General features: G+C 46.9%; 1 protein-coding gene across 5 annotated transcripts in view; it reads right to left on the reverse strand.

The window, feature by feature from the left end:
- The window catches only part of CAMK1D (calcium/calmodulin dependent protein kinase ID), a 183,577-nt gene that overhangs the window by 43,144 nt on the left and 117,522 nt on the right, over window positions 1-22,911 (reverse strand). For all 5 annotated transcript variants that reach the window (XM_030934918.1, XM_030934924.1, XM_030934926.1 and 2 more), the window contains one exon: window positions 2,863-2,938. In XM_030934918.1, coding sequence (XP_030790778.1) covers window positions 2,863-2,938 — 76 coding nt within the window. The remainder of the gene's footprint in view (window positions 1-2,862; window positions 2,939-22,911) is intronic.

The following is a 22,911-nucleotide window of genomic DNA, read 5'->3' on the forward strand; positions in this document are numbered from 1 at the left end:
AATCTGACACAGTCATGAAATTGACCTAGGACGAGTCTCTGCGGGAAAGCTAGTGTGACCAGGAAACCATCAAGTGGAAACTTACCAAATTTATACTCAAAGAAATATGGCATGTGTTTGCTTAATACTACACTTGAACCCTGGCAAATACTGCAATGTATATGGAAATCATAAGGGTTTGGGTGTACCACTTGTCAAATTATACTCAAAGTACGTGCCAGTATCTCTATCCCAGACCTTTCCTGAACACCACACGTGCATACACTACTCAGTGGGTATGTCCCAAGGGTCTCAAGCTTAACATATCCAAAACCAAACTACTGATCTCACCCACCCTCCTAAATCGGCTCCTCTTCCATTCCTCTCTTTTTTCTTAACCATCAGCAAAGTTATTTAAGCCAACTCCTTGGATTGAGACTTAAAGACTCCCTCTCCTTCATCCTCCACATCCAAAATAAATCTGAGATCTCTCCACCACTCTCTCCATAATCACTGCCTCCCCAGGAGAAGCACCTCTCACCACTCCTCTGCCCAGAGCTTCCCACTCAATCTCCACCTTCCACATTTTCCTTCCAATGCTGTCTTTGGAGTGGCTGGAATAATACTTGAATGTGAATCAGACTGGATCAGAACACTGCTCAAAACCCTTCCCAATGCCCTTGGGTTAAAATCCAAACTTTTACCCAGTCTCTCTTTGTTCTGGCACTAGGTTACTTCTTGCATGTCACCTTCTGATGTCCTGTCTTGATACTATCTTTAGCCATGCTGGCCCTCTTTCCAACGTCATCCTACCTATGGTCCATGGCAGACATGGTTAGTTGCCTAGAAGAACGCTGCTTTCACTCAAGGCTTCTCCCCACTGTCAACTGCTCCACTTGGCCAACCATCATGATCCTGTTTTCTTTGCCAGTGACTGGTTTAGGAAAGATACCAGAGAGCTTGCTCTTCTGTACTTTCTCTATAGCATGTGAGGCCATAGCAAGAAGGTGGCTGTCTGCAAGTCAGGAAAAGAGTCCTCACCAGGAAATGAATTGGTTGATACCTTGATCTTGGACTTCCAGCCTCCAGACTGTGAGAAATAAATATCTGTTGTTTAAACCACATATTTAAACATGTGGTGTGTGTGTGGTGTGTGCGTGTGTGTGCGTGCACATGTGATCTTATTAGGGGATAGGATCCACAACTTTCATCAGATTCTCAAAAGGGTGTGAAACACACCTCAAAAGGATAAAACTGCAAAAGGTGATCAATGTCCTTTGAAAGGGAAAGCATTCTGTAAGTGCAATATGTTAGTTTTAAAGCTCAGATGAATTGGCCCTTTGCCAATTTCCATAAAGGAGAGTCCTTTAGGCCAGGTATATCACAATGGATGAAATTCTCCTGTGATAATGGCAAGAATCTATAGGCACTGTTACCTAAACTCACACTAAACTACAAATGCAGCCCACTTGAATGCTGGAGAAAGGCCATCTGCTGCTCAGATACTGCACCAGAGCCAATGTGGTGGCGGTGGAGGGATGTTTCCAGCATTCCTGGAGGAGAAGATGATGCCACACACTGCCAGAACTTTCTCCAATCACCATCCCCTGCAGTCTTTCACTGTGTGCAGGGGGCTCTTTCTGCAAGGAAATGTCCCCTCCTTGGGGATGATGAAATGGGGAAATTAATTTCCTAGCAATTGCAGAAACAAGTTGGCCTAAGCCTACCCTAAAAGTATGTTCCATAATAAGTGTTTGAAAGTATAACTTCTAAAAGAAATTGGAATTTAAAAATAACTTTACAGTAGACTTAAGCAAAACAAATAAGCAACAAAACTGATGATCCTGAAATAACTGCAACAAGCCTATGGCCTAGAATTGCATTTCCTGGGTGATGGAGACAAGACGTCTGAGAAGAAATGAAAAATCTAAAGGCTAAATTGAGATTTTCATTGCATTTTTTTCCTCATGATTTCTTTGGGAGATGTACTATTTCCATAGTGGTTTGTGTCCACTAAAAAGCCAAAGTGGCACATGAAAAGAGGCTTAATTAGCTATTAGAAATATGCAAATTGTAACCCCCAATGAGACACCACCTCACACCCATTAGGGGGCTATAACCAAAAAAAAGGAAAATGGCAACCGTTGGTGCAGATGTGGCAAAACTGGAACCCTTGTGTTTGCTGCTGGGAATGTAAATTGCTGGTGCTGTTGCTACAGAAAACTGTACGGTGGCTCCTCAAAAATTCAATGTAGAACTACCACATGGCCCAGCAATTCCACTTCTAGACAGAAACCCCAAAGAAGTGAAAGCAGGGATTCAAACAGATATTTCTACACCTGTGTTCACAGCAGCATTATTCATGACGCCAAAAGGTGGAAACAATCCAAATGTCTATCAATGGACCAAGGGGATAAACAAAACATGGTCTAACCACACAACGGAATATTACTCAGCTTTTCAAATGAGGGGAAATTCTGACCCATGCTACACTATGGATGGGCCTCGAAGATGTTTTGCTATGTGAAATATGCCTGACATCAAAGGACAGATACTGTGTGATTCCACTTATGTGAGGTCCCCAGAAGAGTCGAGTTCATAGAGACAGAAAGTAGTGCAGAAGTTCCCGGGGGCTAGGGGAGAAGGGAAAAGTTTTTATGTCAGGGGTGCAGTTTCAGTTTGGGGTGATGGAAAAGTTCTGGAAGTGAACAGCAATGTTTGTTGTGCAACACTGTGAATGGACTTAATGCCACTGAACTGTACCCTTAAACATGGCCCTGAACTGTACCCTTAAAAATGGTAAATTCTGTTTCATGTATATTTTGCCAGATAAACAAAAAATGGCCAGTAGAGGAAGAACCCAAGGCAGCAGGCGGTACTTACAAGATATAGGCAATCACCCCGATGGACCAGCAGTCAACAGCTTTGCTGTAAGGTTTCTGGGCGAGGACTTCAGGAGCTGTGGAAAGACAAAGAAAAGACACAGCCTGACAATTTACATGCCTCAGACTGAAGACAGTTTTTGGGGGTCTGCTATTTGGCCTGAACTTTCAGTGAGTATAAAAACTAAGTAGAGAGACATGACCCATTTTATTTGCTCATTTTTTTTTTAAAGGAAGGAAGATAGGGTCTTGCTCTGTTGCCCAGGCTGGGGTACAGTGGCACAATCATGGCTCCCTGCAGTCTTGACCTCCTTCCTGGGCTCAAGTAAATCTCCCACCTCAGCCTCCTAAGTAGTTGGGACCACAGGTGCATGCCACCATGCCCGGCTAATTTTTGTCTTTTAAGAGATGAAGTCTCGTGATATTGCCTAGCCTGGTCTTGAACTCCTGGCCTCAAGCAATCCTCCCACATCAGCCTCCCGAAATGCTGGGATTATAGGAATGAGTCTGTGCACTCAACAGAAGAAATACGAAGACACTACAGTATCTAAAGAATGTAAATAAAAACATAATGAAGAGGTGTGTGTGTGTGTGTGTGTGTGTGTGCGTGTGTGTGTGTGATGCGAGATTACTGATGGAACTCAGTCAGTCAACAAACACATAATACATGGCTATTTTATGGCAGTGCTGTACTAAGCACTGTAACTCAGATCAGCCTGACGTAAAAAGAAATACTCATTTTGGGGTCTGGAGTCTGTGACGTCACCTCAAGTCACCTCAAGGCAACATTTCTGGCCTCTGTGTAGGGCCTTGCTGGGTGCTGTGGGGTTGCAAAGATGAAGCCCCTCCCTGGGCCTTCCTGGAGCTGACAGTGCCATGGAGCTCAGAGTTGAGGCCAACTCTCCAAAAATCCTGCTTCAGGCCTGCTCCTAATTCCTTCTCCAGGGTTTGGGGAGGGTGTCAGCATGCTCATTGCATTTTCCCATCTCATCTGTGAAACAGGAAAACTGCAATTCAACCTTGCATTCTTGGTTCTAAAACACTCTTCATCAAGAGTTATCCATGCTGGGGGCTTGGACTTGCTCTGTACTGATCCTAACTCCCTATTCCTGGCCTTGGGGCTTGTTCTATACTGATCCTGACTCCCTGTTCCTGGCCTTGGGGCTTGTTCTGTACTGATCCTGACTCCCTGTTCCTGGCCTTGGGGCTTGTTCTATACTGATCCTGACTCCCTGTTCTTGGCTTGGGGCTTGTTCTATACTGATCTGACTACCTGTTTCTGGCCTTGGGGCTTGTTCTATACTGATCCTGACTCCCTGTTCCTGGCCATGGGGCTTGTTCTATACTGATCCTGACTCCCTGTTCCTGGCCTTAGGGCTTGCTTGTTCTATACTGATCCTGACTCCCTGTTCCTGGCCTATGGCCATCACCCAGCATTGGCTATCCACCCATTCTGGCAACAAGCCGCATCTGGCATAGCTGGCACTCAGTATATGTTAGTGCAAAGAGTAGATAAATACAAGAAGAAGCAATGAATCTGAGTAAAATATCCTTTGCCCCCAAACACATTTGATGGCAGTGTCTTTAGCACAGACTTTCCCGAAAATTTTTAAGGATAGAGAAAAATAGCTAGAGCTGAGAAGGTGCCTGTTAGATGCTGAGTTAGGTCTTCTTTTATGATGTATTAACTCACTCACCCCAACAATCCTTGAAGGGAAGTGCTAGTAGCATGATAACTATTATTTCCAAATTACAGGGGAGGATGCAGAGGTATGAGAGGTCAGTTAAGTTGGCCAATGTTACCCAGTGGGAATGTGGCATCTACACAAACTTCCTTTCAGAACAGACTTCACTTACATTAAGTGTCTTGGGCGAGCCATTCACAAACGTTTTCTACTGCAATCCTTTGAACTCTGACAACTATCATGATGTGTACCTGATAGGTCAGAAAAATGAGCCTCAGAGAGGTTAAGTAACTTGTCCCACATCACACAGCTAGATAGGAAAGAGCTGAGATTTGAAACCAGCTCAATCTGATCCTTGTTCCAGCTCTTTTCACTCAAACATACTGTTTGCTAAGGTGAGAGCATCTTCAGTTGAGATTTACATGGGTGTCTAATCTTTTCGTTTCCCTGGGCCGCAATGGAAGAAGAATTGTCTTGGGCCACACATAAAATACACTAACACTAATAATAGCTGATGAGCTAAAAAACAAAAATTGCCAAAAAATCTCGTAATGTTTTAAGAAGATTTACAAATTTGTGTTGGGTCGCATTCAAAGCTGTCCTCTGGGGGTTGGACACGCTTGGAAAGGAAAAGTTCTTTTGTAGAAAAATGAACAGAGAAATCCTCTCTTTCATCCTGTTGACAATAAACATATTCCTGAGCAAGAACAGGAAGGCAGACAAACCACTGCCGAGTGCCTCTGCTTATGGCAGCACGGGATGCGCTCCACAGATAATCCTCCACACTGGCTTTAGTCTCCAACTCCCCCAGACTTCCTATCAGATTTTTATTTTTTCAAAACAAGAGCAAAATAAATAAATCTGCACATCCTTTCTTCACTCTGTTCACCCTCAACGCGGCAGCAAAATGAGAGACAGAACTACAGAGGGAACTCACACCTGGGAGGGGCCGCCCTTGGATGGCTGGGTGATAGCGGACTCTGCCGTGACTGCTAAGAGCATATTTCTCAAGACTCTTGTCGTATGGGAACTGACAAAAGGGTGCATTTACCACAGTTAAAGTCCTTCTGATGTAGGAGGCATGTCCTCCCCAAGCGGGCACTCTGGTCCCAGTGGCCAAACGAGCACAGAAGGCGTGAGAAGCAACAACATCTGCAAGGACCCTCCAGGGCCGGCCTCGCGGCCTGATGGAAAGTGTCCATGAGGCAGAGAAGGTTCCTAGAGCGACGGTGGACCAGCTTCCCCTCCTGCACAACTGACAGCGGGTGCCGGGAGGGCAGAGCCAAGCTGGGGGTGGAGGCACTGGGTTCCAGATCACAAGAATCTGCAAACCTCTTCAGCGAGATGGCGCAGCAGCCTGGCCTGGCCACTCCACAGAACCAGATGTCAAACAGCACAGAGGTGCTGGGAGCTCAGGGCAAACTTCAGGGTACAACCTCATGCCCCATGCCAGGTGCCCAGAGTTGGAGGCTGCAGTGAGCTATGATCACGCCACTGCACTCCAGTCTGGGCAACAGAGTGAGGCCTCATCTCTAAAATAAATACATAAACGAAAATAAAAGGTTTCTGCTTTAGATAACAGCGTGGTTGTTATGGGGGAAAAGTTTTAAATTATTAACAAGTAAATGTCAGGATGACAATATTGGGGATGGAGATTTACATATTTGTGTCAAGAACTTGAACAAGAACGTACATTTCTTATTCTTTATGGTGTTGTGTCTTATCTGTGTCACATCAACCAACAAAACACATTATTATTATTATTTTGAGACGGAGTCTCACTCTGCCATTCAGGCTGGAGTGCAGTGACGTGATCTCAGCTCACTGCAACCTCCACCTCCCGGGTTCAAGCCATTCTCCTGCCTCAGCCTTCCAAGTAGCTGGGATTACAGGCATGCGCCACCACACCCAGCTGATTTTTGTATTTTTAGTAGAGACGGGGGTTTCACCATGTTGGTCAGGGTGGTCTTGAACTCCTGACCTGGTGATCCACCCGCCTTGGCCTCCCAAAGTGCTGGGATTACAGGAGTGAGCCAATGCACCAACCAGAGATGGGTAAACTATTTGTCTTCTGGTGACCTTAATTGCGCTTGGAAACAAACACAGGGGGTAAAGAAAGAAGCCCAAAGCAACAGATATATGAGAAAGGAGCACAGACAAGGAAGCTGTGGTGCCTCCAACAGATTGCTTACACAGCCTCTGAGCAAAGACCCGGCCGATGCCCTAGCCAAGGAAGACAGCAGGAACACGAGGCCACAGCCACCGCAGAGCAGGCTTCCCGCCTAGGAAGTGCGGACTCTGTGTTTTCCTGAGTGCCCTATGCTCACAGTTCTCCAGCATCGTGGATGGTGGGAGGCAGGATTCTTTAAAAGAACAACCTCCTCCTCGTCTTCATCATCTGTTAGAATGAGGAACATACTGGCCATGATCCATTGTTCAGAAAAAGAAAGAATAAAGAACATGGTTTTTTTCTGGAAATCCACACATCAAGGGAAACTGGCACAGGACACATTTTACCCTCAATCTGGCAAATCTGTCAATATACTGGGCCGTTGTGCAAGGCATGTACAGGCTGGAAAAGCAAGGGGCTAATTTTTATGCTTGGAGGTTGCTTGAGATGTTTAGATTCTTCTTCTTTCTTCTTCTTCCTTCTCCTTCTCCTTCTCCTTTCTTCTTTCTTTTCTTCTTCTTCTTTCTTCTTTCTTCTTCTTTGAGCAGGAATCTCATTCTGTCACCCAGGCTGGAGTGCAATGGCACGATCTCAACTCACTGCAACCTCTGCCTCCCAGGTCCCAGCAATTCTCCTGCCTCAGTCTCCCGAGCAGCTGGGATTACAGGTGTGTGCCACCATGCCTGACGACTTTTTGTATTTTTAGTAGAGAAGGGGTTTCCTCATGTTGGCCAAGCTGGTCTCTAACTCCTGACCTCAGGTGATCCACCTGCCTTGGCCTCCCAAAGTGCTGGGATTACAGGCGTGAGCCACCATGCCCAGCCGAGATGTTTAGATTCTTGAAGCCACAGATTAACTACACTTAAAACATTTTTAGAACACGAGACTCTGCTTAAATGGTAAAGTTTATGACATAAAGCATATGGTTAAGAAAAGATTCCTGGGCCACCTGTAGTGGCTTATGTCTATAATCCAGCATTCTGGGAGGCTAAGGCAGGAGAATCACTTGAACCCAGAGTTGGAGGTTGCAGTGAGCTATGATTGCACCATTGCACTCCAGCCTGGGTAACAGAGTGAGATCCTGTCTCTAAAATAAATAATAAATAAATAAATAAATAAGATTTCTGTTTTGGATAACACCATGGTTGTTATGGGGGAAAAGTTCTAAATTATAAACAAGTAAATATCAGGATGACAATACTGGTGATGGAAATGTACATATTTGTGTCAAGAATTTGAACAAGAACATACATTTCTTGCACTTTTTGGTGGTGTGTCTTATCTGTGTTATATCGACCAACAAAATACAAATTTTTTTAGCCAACGAGAGGAGGGTAAACTATTTGTCTTCTGGTGACCGTCTTAATTGCACTTGGAAACAAACCCAGGGGGTGAAGATAGAAGTGTCATGTCACCCAGCAAACAAGACAAAGCAAATCGATTTGGAAATAGCATTTCCACCAACACGAAATATTTTTAAAATTGCATAATGGCACACACACCCATAGCCTAAATTCTAATTTCACTTGTGATTGCTGGAATCAAGGGTCCTTTGAAACATTGTTTGAAAAAGCCCACCAAGATCACTTCAAATAGCTATTTTTCATTTCACAGAAATTCGTGGAAAAGATAACATTCTCAGGCAAATTTCAAAACCCTCCTGACAATTTGATATGGTGGCCAAACTGTGGAGATCCTAGAGGATGTTTTCTCTCCTGCTCGCCTCCTGTGATTGGCAGTCGGCTGCACTGTTTCACCAACCTGCTGAATTCACCTGGCCTTTCTGGCATAGGCCCCACCCACCCATTTTCCTGTTTCAGCTGTGGTGAGGCACATAGCCCTGAGAGAGACCACTTCTCACTCTGATCTTTTCAGAGCCAGTTTTCCTGCCTGAGAACCAGCCAAACCATCCAGTATTATGTTACCAGACTTACGCTGCGTGGCAAGAACTCTGTTGTAATTCCAAAAAATCACAGCTTTCAATTTACAAACTTGCAGAAGACCAACGAGCTTCCACACCCAGGAGGTGCTGAGCACAGTCCCTCTGGGGCCTCGGAAAGTGAAGAGGGCTCTGAACTATGCAGCCACAGTTCCATCTCCTAGCCAATGCTGCCTGGAGACACCGACAGCTTCGTAGTCAAGGAAAAATAGTATTCTTTTCTAATCATAAGCACCAGAATTCAAGTGTGATGCGGGAACCTGATAATGACTCCTTGGTGCTCCCATGTCTCCTGCAAGAGGGATGCTTTGAGTTCTTGCTTTTAGAGCTACTGACAAAGACAGGCAGTCACTGAAAGGCTCCATGGCTTGTGTAAGATGGTCCCCAGCCTCCATAAAAAGCAGGAAAGGGCCTATTCTCCTGGCCCAGCCATGACAGAAGGGACATCCTCTCAAATGACATGGCAAAGTCCCTGGGGGCTCTGTCAGTGGCTGTAGGGAAACCCACTTCCCTGGAGGTATTGAAAGGGACCTACACAAGCCAGTCGGCAGGTCCAGCCTTCAGGATATCCCTTAGGCTTGCCCAAAGCCAGCATTTTGGAGCTGCAGAGAGTGGGGTTAGCATGGGGGTGGCTGTACTCAGTTGATACACATTGGGCACAATGGGTGGGTTCCCGGGTGCATTCACCACAATCCTGTAACACAATGGCCTCCTGTGACTCCCTCTGTACCTCCAGTGTCCCTTTACTGCTGCATAAATCCCACTGTTAAATCAGACTTCACGCTGCTGCAGGGCAGGGCAGAGCTCTTGTCTCTGTACATCCTGATTCAACTGAACCCAACTGAGTTGCCACACACCATTATTTCTACGGAAAAATGTCTTCCAAATTCCACCCAACTGGGCTACAAGTCAACTTTGCTGCCTGAAATATTTTTGGTGAGTAGGTACAAGAAAAAATAACACAGGATGGGCGGGGACGGGGAACAAATGAATTTGAGAATAGAAGCTACTGCCAGTTGGCAAGTACCTGTATTAGGTAAAAGCAAGAGCAGTTGCCAAATACCTTTCGACGAACACATGATTTCATACAGGACCTTTGAGGAGAAAAGAGGCAGAATTCACCCTAACTCTCAGTGTGTGAATGTGTTTGTACCTCACGTTACTCTCCCTTTAAGACCTTTTCTCTGCCAGGCGCTGTGGCTCACGCCTGTAATCCCAGCACTTTGGGAGGCCGAGGAGGGTGAATCACCTGAGGTCAGGAGTTCGAGACCAGCCTGACCAACATGATGAAATCCCGTCTCTACTAAAAATACAAAAATTAGCTGGACGTGGTGGAGGGTGCCTGTAATTCCAGCTACTCTGGAGGCTGAGGCAAGAGAATCGCTTGAACCTGGGAGGCGGAGGTTGCGGTGAGCCAAGACTGCCACTGCACTCCAGCCTGGGCGACAAGAGTGAAACTCCATTTCAAAAAAAAAAAAAAAACAACTTTTCTCCAAGGAAGTTCGGGACCACCAGGTTTAGGGGTAAAGGGCAGAAAGAAATACTTTGTTACACTATCTCTCAGAACCTCCTCCTGGTCAGATCTTGGGTGCTATTAACTCAGCTTTCTTTGCTATTCCTGACAAAAGAGTATCCCATCGGCTTATTAAGTTTACACTAGTAAATAAAAATTAAGCTCCATGCAAACCACTCAGCCTCACTAGAGTGTCCCAGGAGCCATCAGAGACCTCTGTGGACAGATGTGGTCCTTCGCAGAGACCATGATTAACTCATGCTCTTTATAAAACTAGGTTGCGAAATAAAAATAATTGGATTTACTACTGTGAGATTCACCACCAGCCCACTTACGGAAAATTCCACTTTGCGGGAAACGTCTTCTATAAACCAAGCTACTTCATATTGATTTAGAGCAAGTATTCCTGGCAAACGGAAAGACTCGAGAGACTTCAAAAAAACAAAAAAAGAGTTTCAGAAACCTTTCAGCTTGTTTTTAAAACAATTAAATTGCCCACTTTCCTTACCAAAGGAGAGAGAAGAACAAGGTGTAACCAAGTGGACTGAAAACTAAGACAGCAGTTGTCTTGTGGGTGTGGGGTTCGCCGTAATCAATCTTCATGCTCTTCTGAAGTAGAGAAGAATTTTCCCTTTCCCGAGCCCCGAGGACGTGCCAAGAAGCAGTTTCTGCTGAGAGGGTGGAGGAAACGGTGAAGCCCTCACCCTTCCAGGACACCCACGTTCAGGGTGCTTTGTTCACATCCATGGATGTCTGTGTGGCCTCTTTTCTCTGTCCTTCACACACGACCCCTCCAGTGGGCAGAGGATGGTGACACATCAGGAGGGAGCAGCCTGTGGGGGACGGGGGCACTCCTCGATGCCAGAAGTTAAAAGCCAACAGTCTAGAACCAGGCTGGGCGCACGGTGGCTCATGCCTGCAATCCCAGCACTTTGGGAGGCTGAGGTGGGCAGATCACTTGAGGTCAGGAGTTCGAGACCAGCCTGGCCAACATGGTGAAATCCCGTCTCTACTAAAAATACAAAAATTAGGCAGGTGTGGTGGCGCATACCTGTAGCCCCAGCTACTTGGGAGGCTGAGGCAGGAGAATTGCTTGGACTGAGGAGGTGGAGGCTGCAGTGAGCCAAGATTGCGCCACTTCACCCTAGCCTGTGTGACAGAGCAAGACTCTGTCTCAAAAAAAAAACCAAAAAAAAAAAAAAAAACCAAAAACACTGAAAATACTGAATTTACTTTAAATACAAGAATGTTATTTCAGATCCAGCATGGAATCAGAGGACACGATTATAGACTCGGCTCTGTGCCATGGTAAACTACAGGATTCATTATCTCACCTATGTCTCAGTTTCCTGTCTTGATGGGCACCTGCCACTCTGTCCTAGAGTTACGCCTGCAAGGAAATGAACTGGAGCTCAACTTGGAAGAGTTGCATGTGGCCCCTTATTGTAAACAACGCCAGGAGGTATCTGTGTCCAGGGCTAGATGCTCGGATCACAGCTGGTCTTCCGGTCTTTGAGGAACTTCCACCAGGAAGTGGGAAGAAGCAATGCTCCCCCGCTGGTGGGGGAGGGAACACCGGCTACTAAATCAAACTGCAATCGAGTTTCTAAGAGTTTGTGATACTGCGTATCAGAGAAGAGGTGAGAAGATTTCTTTCAGCAGTGAGAGAGAAAGATGACATTTCTACCCAGCAGTGGCCTTTTCAGAGATGCTAAATGGAACTTAAAGATTAGGAAAAATAAAATTAAGCTTCGTGTTGTTAGAACCCCAGGCATACATTTCAGGGGAGGATTTGGCCTCAGTAAGAATGACATCAAGACAAGGAGGTAATACTGAATGTGCTTGGTCAGGTTGGCTTCCTGTCAGTAGCAGAATTTGCAGCAGCAGGGGTATTAAAAAAGAAAAAATTAGACGATGAGGGACTTTTACCAGGAGCATCTTAATAAACAGCTGTTGCTTCACCTGGGTTTCTAGTATTGCAATCCAGACTGTTGGCAAGTAAAAATCAGGTTGAAACACAGGATCGTTCTCTGCCTAAAGTTTGTCTTCTGCCCAAAGTCACGGAAGATGAGCGGAAGGCTTTTGGGACAGCTCTGATCTTTCTGTTGGTATAGCCTCCTCCTCTAGTCTCTATTATCCTTCACCTAGAGCTGTCATTCATGAGGAATGTATTGCCTCTAGCAACAGATCAGGATGGCAATAAATAAATAAATAAATAAATAAATAATAAATAAATATCATCTCACCAGGCCAGGTATGGTGGCTCACGCCTGTAATCCCAGCACTTTGGGAAGCCGAGGCCGGCAGATCACCTGAGGTCAGGAGTTTGAGACCAGCCTGGCCAACAGGGTGAAACTCTGTCTCTACTAAAAATGTAAAAGCCAGGTGCAGTGGTGCCTGCCTGTAATCCCAGGTTCTCGGGAGGATGAGGCAGGAGAATCGCTTGGACCTGGGAGGCAGAGGTTGCAGTGAGCTGAGATCGTGCTACCGCATGCCAGCCTGGGCAACACAGCAAGACTCCGTTTCAAAAAAAAAAAAAAAAAGTATTGCCAAAGAGCAGCTTACCCTGATTTTTCCAGTAGCCTCGAGTTTCACCACAGGCATGAGCAGTCCCCATGAAAGCACCATACTGGTATGTAATTACCATTCTCATCGAGCAAGGGCTGCTGTTCAAAAGCTCCCAAAGCCAATCACGGAGGAGTGAGGCTAAGGAACGGGGAGGGAGTAGAAGCTGGGGCCGCTGGGCTTTTGAAATGTGGGAGGGCCTTGGAACTCCGCGGGATGGAGGAAGTCAACTGTGCCAAGGAAGGCATTTCAAAGCAAAGTGGCCACAAATGGCACTGCTGTGCGGCCCTTCTAGGGCCTCCCATGGGGGCCCACCTGGTGTGTGATCACGACACGACGCCGACTCTGTACTGAAGTCAAGCCTTTCTTGTGAAATCTGATTAAGAAGACTGCTATAGTCATTCCAGGGTTTTGGTTTTTAATCAAGACAAAGAAAAAAATGGAGCTACACAATGCTGCCATCCCCCTCTTTCCCACCACGACAAAACGTGACCTCCATCCCACATCAAGTATCTAAAGAAGCAATTCCAGATGGAAGACAAGTGCCTTAAAAGCACCGTGTTCAGAGTGACTCTGTGGGGCTGCCATGTGTGAGATGGGGCTCCTCAAAGCTGGGCTGGGTTTACGTTGCCCACATGCAATGAGTCAGGTCCACGAAGACGAGCAGGCCCTACAAGTCTCCCCACTTAGGGGGCCCTCTCCTCTCCGACACAGGGGGTCTGGCTGCAACCCACGGTGTGATAAAATGTTCACTGCGGGCTGTCACCGAGTAGCTGTTGAGAAAGAGAGAAAATTCTCATCTGGATGTTCCGCCTACTCATCTGTACCCTGTGTGACAATTTCTCAGTTACATAAAACCCTGTTTCGACACTAACAGTCGGAAAGGATGGGAACAATGATGTAATGCTTACAGTCACGGACCAAAATATGGTATTTAAGTGAGAAACAAATAAAAAGCAAGCTCTGCTGGGGAGCAGCCACGTAGAGGAGTGGAGATGAAAGGACTGGGAACAGAGGCGCTGTGGGGAAAGATGACAAGAATCGAGACCACTCAGAAGACAGAAGGTGGGGAGGTCGGTCGGCTGAATCCTTCTTCTTGGCTGTTGGGAGTGAAGATGGGAAAAATGATGGCCAGTATCCTCGACACGTAGATATTTACATACTTAAAGGATACCAAATCACAAGTCTATAGAAACGTACAATGTTCAAACCAGAAAAAAGAAAAAAAAAAACACAGGAGATGTTTAGCCCAGCACATTTTATATACAAGAAACTGAGAATCCCCAAGTTTAAGTGAAAGGCACAGGCCTCCTTCATATCTAACCAAAGGCAGACAAAGGAAGATGCTTACATTCAAGTTCTCTGCTGTGACTGCCACCAGCTATAGGCTGGGCGGCTTTGAGGACGGAGGTCCTCGCCCCAACACTGTGCTGGCTGGAACCCCTGGTTTCCAAGAGCTCATCATAATTCCCAGCCCCACATCAACTTCTAGAAGTGCAGTGATCCCTGAATTAACACCAATCCTCTAACTCAATGAAAAAATACATCAAGAATGTTGACCAACCATTCTCCATCTCTTTTTAGAGAAGAACAAGACAAAACATGTTTAAACTATTTTAGGCAAGTTAAGACCGAGCTAGACCAAAGATGTCTATCGTGGCCTTGCAGCCAACACTGCAACTAAGTTCCAGAAGGAAATGAATGATTTCTTCCCCGACAGCCTCCGGAACGTAACAGTCAGCCACCATCTAAAGCATCAAGGTGCAGTTCTGCTTCTAGACAGAACGATGGACCAGCTGTAAATGTTCCTTCTTATTTCTGAGTGACATGCGTAATGGAATAGTGTGGCTGTGGTTGTGCACTCCACATAAAATACTGCTAGGTGGTGAACTGTCACTGAATAAGGCTCCAAAAAAAAATCTCAACTAGGCACAGTGGCTAATACCTGTAATCTCAGCACTTTGGGAGGATGACGCTGGAGGATCACTTGAGCCCAGGAGTTCAAGACCAGCCTGAGCAACAAAGTGAGACCCTGTCTCTACAAAAACAATTTTAAATTAGCCAGGTGTGGTGGTGTACACGTGTAGTCCCAGCTCTGCAGGAGGCTGAGGTGGGAGGATCAGCTGAGCCAGGGGGATCGAGGCTGCAGTGAGCTATGATCATACCACTGCACTCCAGCCTGGGGGACACAGCGAGACCCTGTCTCTTAAAAAAAAGAGAAGATAAAGATGGAAAACAGGCCGTCCTCCACCAAATAGAAGTTTATCATCTGTCTCGTCAATTACATGATTGATATGGATGTTTTCTGTCACTTACTACTGATGTTCGGTGATTCAGGTATTTTAATTAACACAGCTGAGCAGGCAATACACATAATTTTACTAACTTCCTTAGCTCTGACTTTTATTGCCGAGACCAAGGGGAATGTTACACTTGACTTAATTAAGTGGACTCCCAATTCCGGTCAATACCATACTGATAGCCACCACGGTCTCCCAAGAAGCCACTTTCTACCAGATGGGTCCATCATTTCTCCTTAATTATCACCAAGTACAATTCCACCAGCCCTCTCTCCAAGCCCAGTGAGTCTGTTCGTTTCTCCCAGATCCTCCAAGAAGCAGCCCGTGACTCTGGGCCTCTGCTCCCCCTGCCTGCGCTGCACCTGTGACTCTCCTTGCTTTTGCTCAAGTCCTACCCTTCCTTCAAATCCACGTCCTCCAGGAGTTTTCCCCTGGCCATTGCAACCCTTAATGATCCCTCTCATTCCTGTACTTTTTAGAGATGGGGTCTCACTCTGTTGCCCAGGCTGGAGTGCAGCGGTGTGCTCATAGTTTGCTGTGGCCTCAGAGTCCTGGGCTGGAGGGATCCTCCTGCGTCAGCCTCCTGAATAGCTGGGACTACAAGTGTGTGCTACCACACCCAGCTACTATTTTTTAAAAGAGATAGGGGTCTTACTATGTTGCCCAGGCTGGTCTTAAACTTCTGGACTCAGTTGATCCTCTCACCCTGGCCTCCCAAAGAGCTGGGATTACAGGCATGAGCCAATGTGCCCAGCTTTCATACCTGTATTTTAATGTTGCTTCTGAAATACACTGCCTCACATGAATCTGTATGGCCCATCTGCCACAGTCTACTGGAGAACCTGTGGGTGTGGGCAGAGCCAGCCCTATGAGCTGCCCACAACCCAGTGATACGGATGGGGGTGCCCACCATCTCCCGCTACCAGTGAAGTGATGCGCTGCCTCCACAGGCCACGGTCCTTGCAAAGGGTGTGTACGATCCAGGCAGCCGCCACATGTAAAAGGGTGAAGTTCAAAGTGCTTATAGTCCTCCTGCCTCCTCCTAAGGCACCCTGTGCATTGGGATACTTGGGGAAAAGGCACCATTTTCGGTTTCATTGTTAGAGAGCTCATGTAAATTGAAGTAATAGCGTCACGTTGGCAGAATTAACTATTCAGCTGAATAGTCACTTAGATAATAATAAAACGGTGATTCACAAATTGAAACCAACACTTCTACCTATCAAAAGTCTGAACTCAAGCTATAAACCTACAGACTGCCCTGGGGGCATGGAAGATTTTCCTCATCTGTATTCACATATTTCTTTCAAAATACAAAGACACCATGCTAGGCTGGGAGCAGACAGCCACCCGCTGCCCCTGGCTTGGGCCCAGGGGATAATGTGGTCCCTGAATCAGAAGTGGCAGCTCTCTCTCCCTCCTCCCTCGCAGCTGCCAAATGGGGCTGGGCTCTGCTCTGTTCAAATGGAAAACTTTCCAGCAGGAATGAAGCTGCAGTTTCTTGGCTCAAGATTCAAAGTGGTGCCCCAAGAGCCTTGCAGGGAGAAGCCACGGCTGGTGAAGGAGGTGAGGGGCTGGGGTGAGCCCCATGGTGGACACCACGCTGGTGTACTTACCAAGACCCGTTTTGCCTTCTTCCTGCCGTTCCTCTGACCACAGTGCTACCACACTTAATTAATTGTTCAACCAGGGTCAGGAATGGTGGCTCATGCCTGTAATCCCAGCACTTTGGAAGGCCGAGGTAGGGTGGATTACCTGAGGTTGGGAGTTCGAGACCAGCCTGACCAATATGGGAGAAAACCCATCTCTAATAAAAATACAAAATTAGTCAGGCATGGTGGCACATGCCTGTAATCTTAGCTACTTTGGAGGCTGAGGCAGGACAATTGCTTGAACCCGGGAGGCAGAGGTTGCAGTGAACTGAGATCGCGCCATTGCACTCCAGCCTGGGCAACAAGAGCAAGACTCCATCTCAAAAAAAAAAAAAAAAAGTTCAACCAAATCCTCATCTTACTTGACTCAGTAGCAGCAATTGACATGTGATACTTTCTGCATGGAGCACTTTCTCCACGTGGTGACAGGGAGCATGCCACTCTCTGCCAGCGCTCTTTCTACTTCACCCACTGCCCCTTCTCTGTCTTGGTCTCCTCTGCGGGCTCCAGCTTGTCCTCCTGACCTCTCCACCCTGACGTCCCCAGGACTTGGCTCTGGGACCTTTCCTCTCCTTCATTGCCTATCCTGGTTCACGGCTTGAAAACGCAGCCATAAATTAACATCTCCCAAATCTAGTTGATCCTCATTACTCAAGGATTCTGTATGTGCAAATGTGCCTATTGGCTAAAAGTTATTTGCAACCCCCAAGTCAATACTTCGTGGTCGTTTGTGGACATGTGTAGAGTGACCGAAGACTTGAGTTGCCTGATGCGCAAGTTTCAAGCTGAGGCGGAATGAGGCGGTGCTCCTCCTCCATGTTTCAGCTCAGACTGTAAATAAGGGTCTTTTCTCACCCTCTATTTGGTCTCATGTTTTTCACATTTTTGGGTTTTGTTGGAGATCTCCCTGTTTACAACAGCCCCAAGCATAGTGCTGAAGTCTGTCTAGCTTTCCTAACAGCAAAGAGGCTGTGACGTGCCTTTCAGAGAAAATCGGTGGATTAGAGAAGCTTCCTTCAGGCAGGAGTTACAGTGCTGTGGGCTGCAAATCAAAGTTAATGATCCAACAACACATATTCAATAAGGTGTCTTTAAACAGAAACACACACTCTGAAAAGGTTATACTGATCGGTTGATGAAAATGTGACCAGAAGCTCACAGGAACCCAGCCTGTGTTTCCCTTAGGAGCAATGGTTCAGCATTGATTAATTCAGTGCTTTCAGCTATTTTCTATAATAGAACATGATGACTGTGAATAGCGAGAATCAACTGCGCATAGTTCCACGGTCACGTTCCAACTGCCCTCTTGGCCTAGTCAACTTTAACAAACTGAAACCAAGCTCCTCTTAAGGCCTCTGCAATCTATTCATCCCACAGGCTCTTCCACCTCCAGTAAAGACAACTGCATCCTCCTTGGGCATTCAGGCCCAAAAACCTCTGAATTATCCATGCCTTCTCTCTTTCTCTCAAACCCTACTTTCAACCTTTCAGAAAACCTTGAGGACAGTGCCTTTGAAATATACCTGACATCTGATAGCTTCTTGTCACTTCTGCTGCAACCAATCTGGACTAAACCCTTGCTGATCAATGCCTGAGGTTTCTCACGGTCTCACCTGATCAATGCCAGAGTCTTCCCACGGCCTCCTTCCTCCACCCGACCCCCGCCATCTATCCTGATCCCAGCTTGTGTCCTAGAGCAGCAATCCCCAACTTTTTTGGCATCAAGGACCAGTTTCATGGAAGACAATTGTTTCATGGATATGGGACTGGGGATGGTTTCAGGATGAAATTGTTCCACCTCAGATCATCAGGCATTAGAGGTCTCAAAAGGAGTGCGCAACCTAGATCCCTTGCAGACCCAGCTGACAATAGGGTTCGAGCTCCTATGAGAAGCTACTGCCGCTGATCTGATAGGAGGTGGAGCTCAGGCAGGAATGCTCGCCAGCCAGACTCTCACTTCCTGCTGCGCAGCTCGGTTCCTAACAAGCCCTGAATCAGTATCGGTCCAAGGCCCGGGGGTTAGGAACCCCTGTCCTAGAGGGATCCGTTAAAAACAATGTGTCACTGCCTTATCACCAAGTAAAAGCTAAAGTCTATACAACGATTTCCAAGTCCTGGTCCACATATCCCTGCTCAGGACTTCTCCGGCTGCCTCTCCTATTCCTCTCCTTCCTGCTCCCTCTGCTTCCTGCCGCTTGCCCACATTCTCCTGCCTTCAGGCCTCTGCACTGCGCCTGGAATATACAGCCCTCCAGATACTTGTATGGTCAGTTCTCTCGCTCCTATCAAATCTTTACCCACGGCCACCCTCTTAGGGAGGACTGCCTGCACACTGTAGTTAAAATTGCCACCACACTCTGAACACATGCACTTCTTATCATCTTTTCTGCTTCACTTTTCTCCATAGTATTAAGGCCACCTAACACATGAATGAACTTAGCTATCAATATTTGCTTTATATCCCATGTCTCTCCCACTCAGATGTAAGTGCCACTAGGGAGGGGATTTTTATCTTTTTTTCTTCTATTTCTATTGATGTACCCACCCAGTGCCCAGAACAGAAGGTAGACCATAAATAAATAATTCTTGAAGGGCTGAATGATGTAGCCCTGAGCATACATTAAGCTGACCTGTTTGTTTTCTCTCTCACAATACTGCCGAATGTTTTGAGGTCAGAGTTTGTACCTTACTCACATTTGTATTCTTTTTTTTTTTTTTTTTTTTTTTTGAGATGGAGTCTCGCTCTGTTGCCCAGACTGGAGTGCAATGGCGCAATCTCAGCTCTCTACAACCTCTGCCTCCCAGGTTTAAGCAATTCTCCTGCCTCAGCCTCCTGAGTAGCTGGGATTACAGGCACCCGCCACCTTGCCTGGCTAATTTTTGTATTTTTAGTAGAGACAGGGTTTCACCACATTGGCCAGGCTGGTCTGGAACTCCTGACCTCAGGTGATCAGCCTGCCATGGCCTCCCAAGGAGCTGGGATTACAGGCGTGAGTCCACCGTGCCCGACCCATATTTGTATTCTCAGACCAAACACTGTACACTTGGCCCTCATATCCATGGAATCAAAATGTGTGGATCCACAGATCAAAAATATTTGAAAAAACAATAAAGGTAATACAAATAAAAATAATACCTATGACAGCTATTTCCACAGCATTTACATTGCATCAGATATTATAAGTAATCTAGCGACGATAGTACACAGAGGCCACGCCTAGGTTATATGCAAATACTACGCCATTTCATATGAGGAACTCGACCATCTGAGGATGCTGGTATCTGCAGGGTGTGGAGTATCTTGGAACCCAGCCCCCGTGGATACCATGGGACGACTGCACACAGTACACAGCAGGAACTCAATAAATGCATGCTGAGTGAATGGAACGGGAAGAGAGAAAGAAAACATGGCTAAGATTCATGAACTGTGTTTTTACTAAACGCAGTAGTGTCTGCACAAAGATTTAATGAGACTCACAGTGCAATGAGAGACACAGATTGGTACGAACCCTAATGCGAATGTGATCAGACCATGACAAGAAAAGGGTCATAGAAAGAACCAGGATGTCAAAGGACAGGACAAGGTGATATGAAAGCAGTCAAAGGAGGTAACATTTAAATTGGGCTTTGGCAGCTGAATAGGAGCTTGCCACACAGACAAGGGAGGAAACAGCCCAAGTTCAGCTGGTAACTGCCTAAAGGATGTCCTCTAGACACAAGCTCTTCAAAGCAGGCCCTTCCCTCCTCTGAAGTTGTGTCCCCTCCACAAGACTCACTCCAGAGGCACTCTCTTGGTGGAGTTTCAGTGCTCAGTCAACACAAACCAACAGAAGAGCGCCACTGCTACAGTCCTCCTCTCCCCCAGCCTCCTCCAGGACAACCTGGTATCTCACAACATCAATAGCCAATGGCTCCCACTGGCTGTCATTTAGAGCAGCAAGAGCAACAGACTCTTCTCAACACCATTCCTGACTCATCAGCGCCAGACACAGCAATCAACAGACCGAGACCCCGCAGACAGCAGCCACTTAGAAACCAGAAAAACTGCCATTCCGTGGGCTTTGCCAAAACACAGAGAAGTAAAACTCAATTTAGAAAGTGCTGGAGTTTTCCAGCCAAACATGAGAAGCACGTGATGCATACGTAGCTAGGGGCCTTCACTGGTTGTCAGAGCATTTAAATCACAGCCCAAGAGTCAACTTCCTGAAGGGAACAGCTGGGCAGGTCACAGTAACAGCACCTTCTCACCCGGGGAGACAGCTGAAAAGAGGACCAGCACCAAGACCTAACAGACCTTTTCATTATCTAATGTCTGGGATTCTGGGTAGTTGGAACAGGCTGTCCCCACTCAGCTTGTCTCGCCTCATGTATTCATGGCTTCCCTGATGGCTCAGACTGAGCTGGAGAAATTCCATGCGTATAGCACACACACTCTTTCCTCCCGTTGCTACCCCAGGCACATGTTCCCCCCCCCAGGGACCAGGCTATTCCTGCAACCATTATCACACTATCCTAAAAGAGACGATTGCTGACCATGTTGTTAATCTCTATCAAAGCCTGCACAGGCTTTTGTTTGTTTGTTTGCTTGTTTTTTGAGACAGGGTCTCGCTCTGTCACCCAGGCTGGAGTGCAGTGGCACAATCTCAGCCCCACTGCAACTTCCGCCCCCCAGGTTCAAGCGATTCTCTTGCCTCAGCCTCCCAGGTAGCTGGGACTACAGGCGTGTGCCATCATGCCCGGCTAATTTTTGTATTTTTAGTAGAGATGGGGTTTTGCCATGTTGGCCAGACTGATCTTGAATTCCTGGACTCTACTGACCCACCCGCCTTGGCCTCCCAAAGTGCTGGGATTACAGGTGTGAGCCACTGCACCCGGCCGTGCACTGGACCTTTCAAAAATGAGCAGAGCAGCTTCTTCTTCTGTGCCTTCTGCATACACACGATCCAGGGTATTGAGCCCCGCTGCGACGGTATCCACACAGCTCCTCCCCAGCCACGTTTCCACCACCTGCATCTCCCTGCTTCTAAACCCTGCTGCTTCTTTCCCTTCCCCTTACTTTGTTATCTACTCGCCTCAGCCTGCTCTTGTCTTTCCTCCTCTGAGTTACTCTGAAAATGAACAGCTGTGACACTCGAGCTTGACATGGCTCTGTAATTATATGCAAGAACTTGAAAGGCCACAAAGTAGCCCCAAGGTCATCTGGAGTTTCCCACAATGCCCCTTGTAACCCCTCTAGTTTCAGGCCAGCTCTCCTGGGCCTGCCTGGGAAGGTTCTGTGGATGTCTCCAAAGACCCACAGGGATGATGCTGGTCACATAACATACCTCCTCTCTCAGGTGGGTTCACTGGCTGTTCTCACGAAGAAAGGTCACCGCACTTTGCACGACAAGAACTTAGCTTCAGCCAGGTGCGGTGGCTCGTGCCTGTAATCCCAGCACTTTGGGAGGCTGAGGCGGGCGGATCACCTGAGGTCAGGAGTTTGAGATCAGCCTGGCCAACATGGCAAAACCCTGTCTCTACTAAAAATACAAAAATTAGCCGGATATGGTGGCAGGTGCCTGTAATCCCAGCTACTCGGGAGGCTGAGGCAGGAGACTCACTTGAACCCAGGAAGCGGAGGCTGCAGTGAGTCGACATTGTGCCAACGCACTCCAACCTTGCGACAGAGCTAGATTCAGTACCCTACCACACCCCGTATCAAACAAACAAACAACAACGACAACAAAAATTCAGCCTCAGATTCCATTTTCCATAACTCTTTTCCAACCTCATCTTTTTTCTTGCTCTCAGACGTCCCTGGCTCGTACCCTCTCCCAGCCTTTGGGCTTTCACACAAACTGGTTACTCTTCCTGGGATGCTATCCTGTAACTCCCACATGGCTGGCTTCTTCTTGCCACTGAGACCAAGGCCCAAGTGTCCTCCCTGTCCTCTCAGCCCAGTCCTGATTCCTTGTCACTCCATGGCAGGCCCCCAGGTTTAGTTTCTTCATAGCACTTATGATCTGAAATGGCCCCGTTTGCTTATTTGTTCCAACTAAAACGTAAGCTCCATGAGGGCAGGCACTGTGTCTGTGCCATTCACTGCCTTAACCCTGGTGCCTGATACGGCATCAGGTACATAGTAGCAACTTCACATACATTTGCTGAATGAATGAATGAATGAATGAATACACTGATGTCAGTGAAGGTCTCAGAACAGTCACAAGTATTCTAATGGCATTTCTCC

Source organism: Rhinopithecus roxellana, chromosome 1, assembly GCF_007565055.1.
Source record: "Rhinopithecus roxellana isolate Shanxi Qingling chromosome 1, ASM756505v1, whole genome shotgun sequence".
NCBI lineage: Eukaryota > Metazoa > Chordata > Mammalia > Primates > Cercopithecidae > Rhinopithecus > Rhinopithecus roxellana.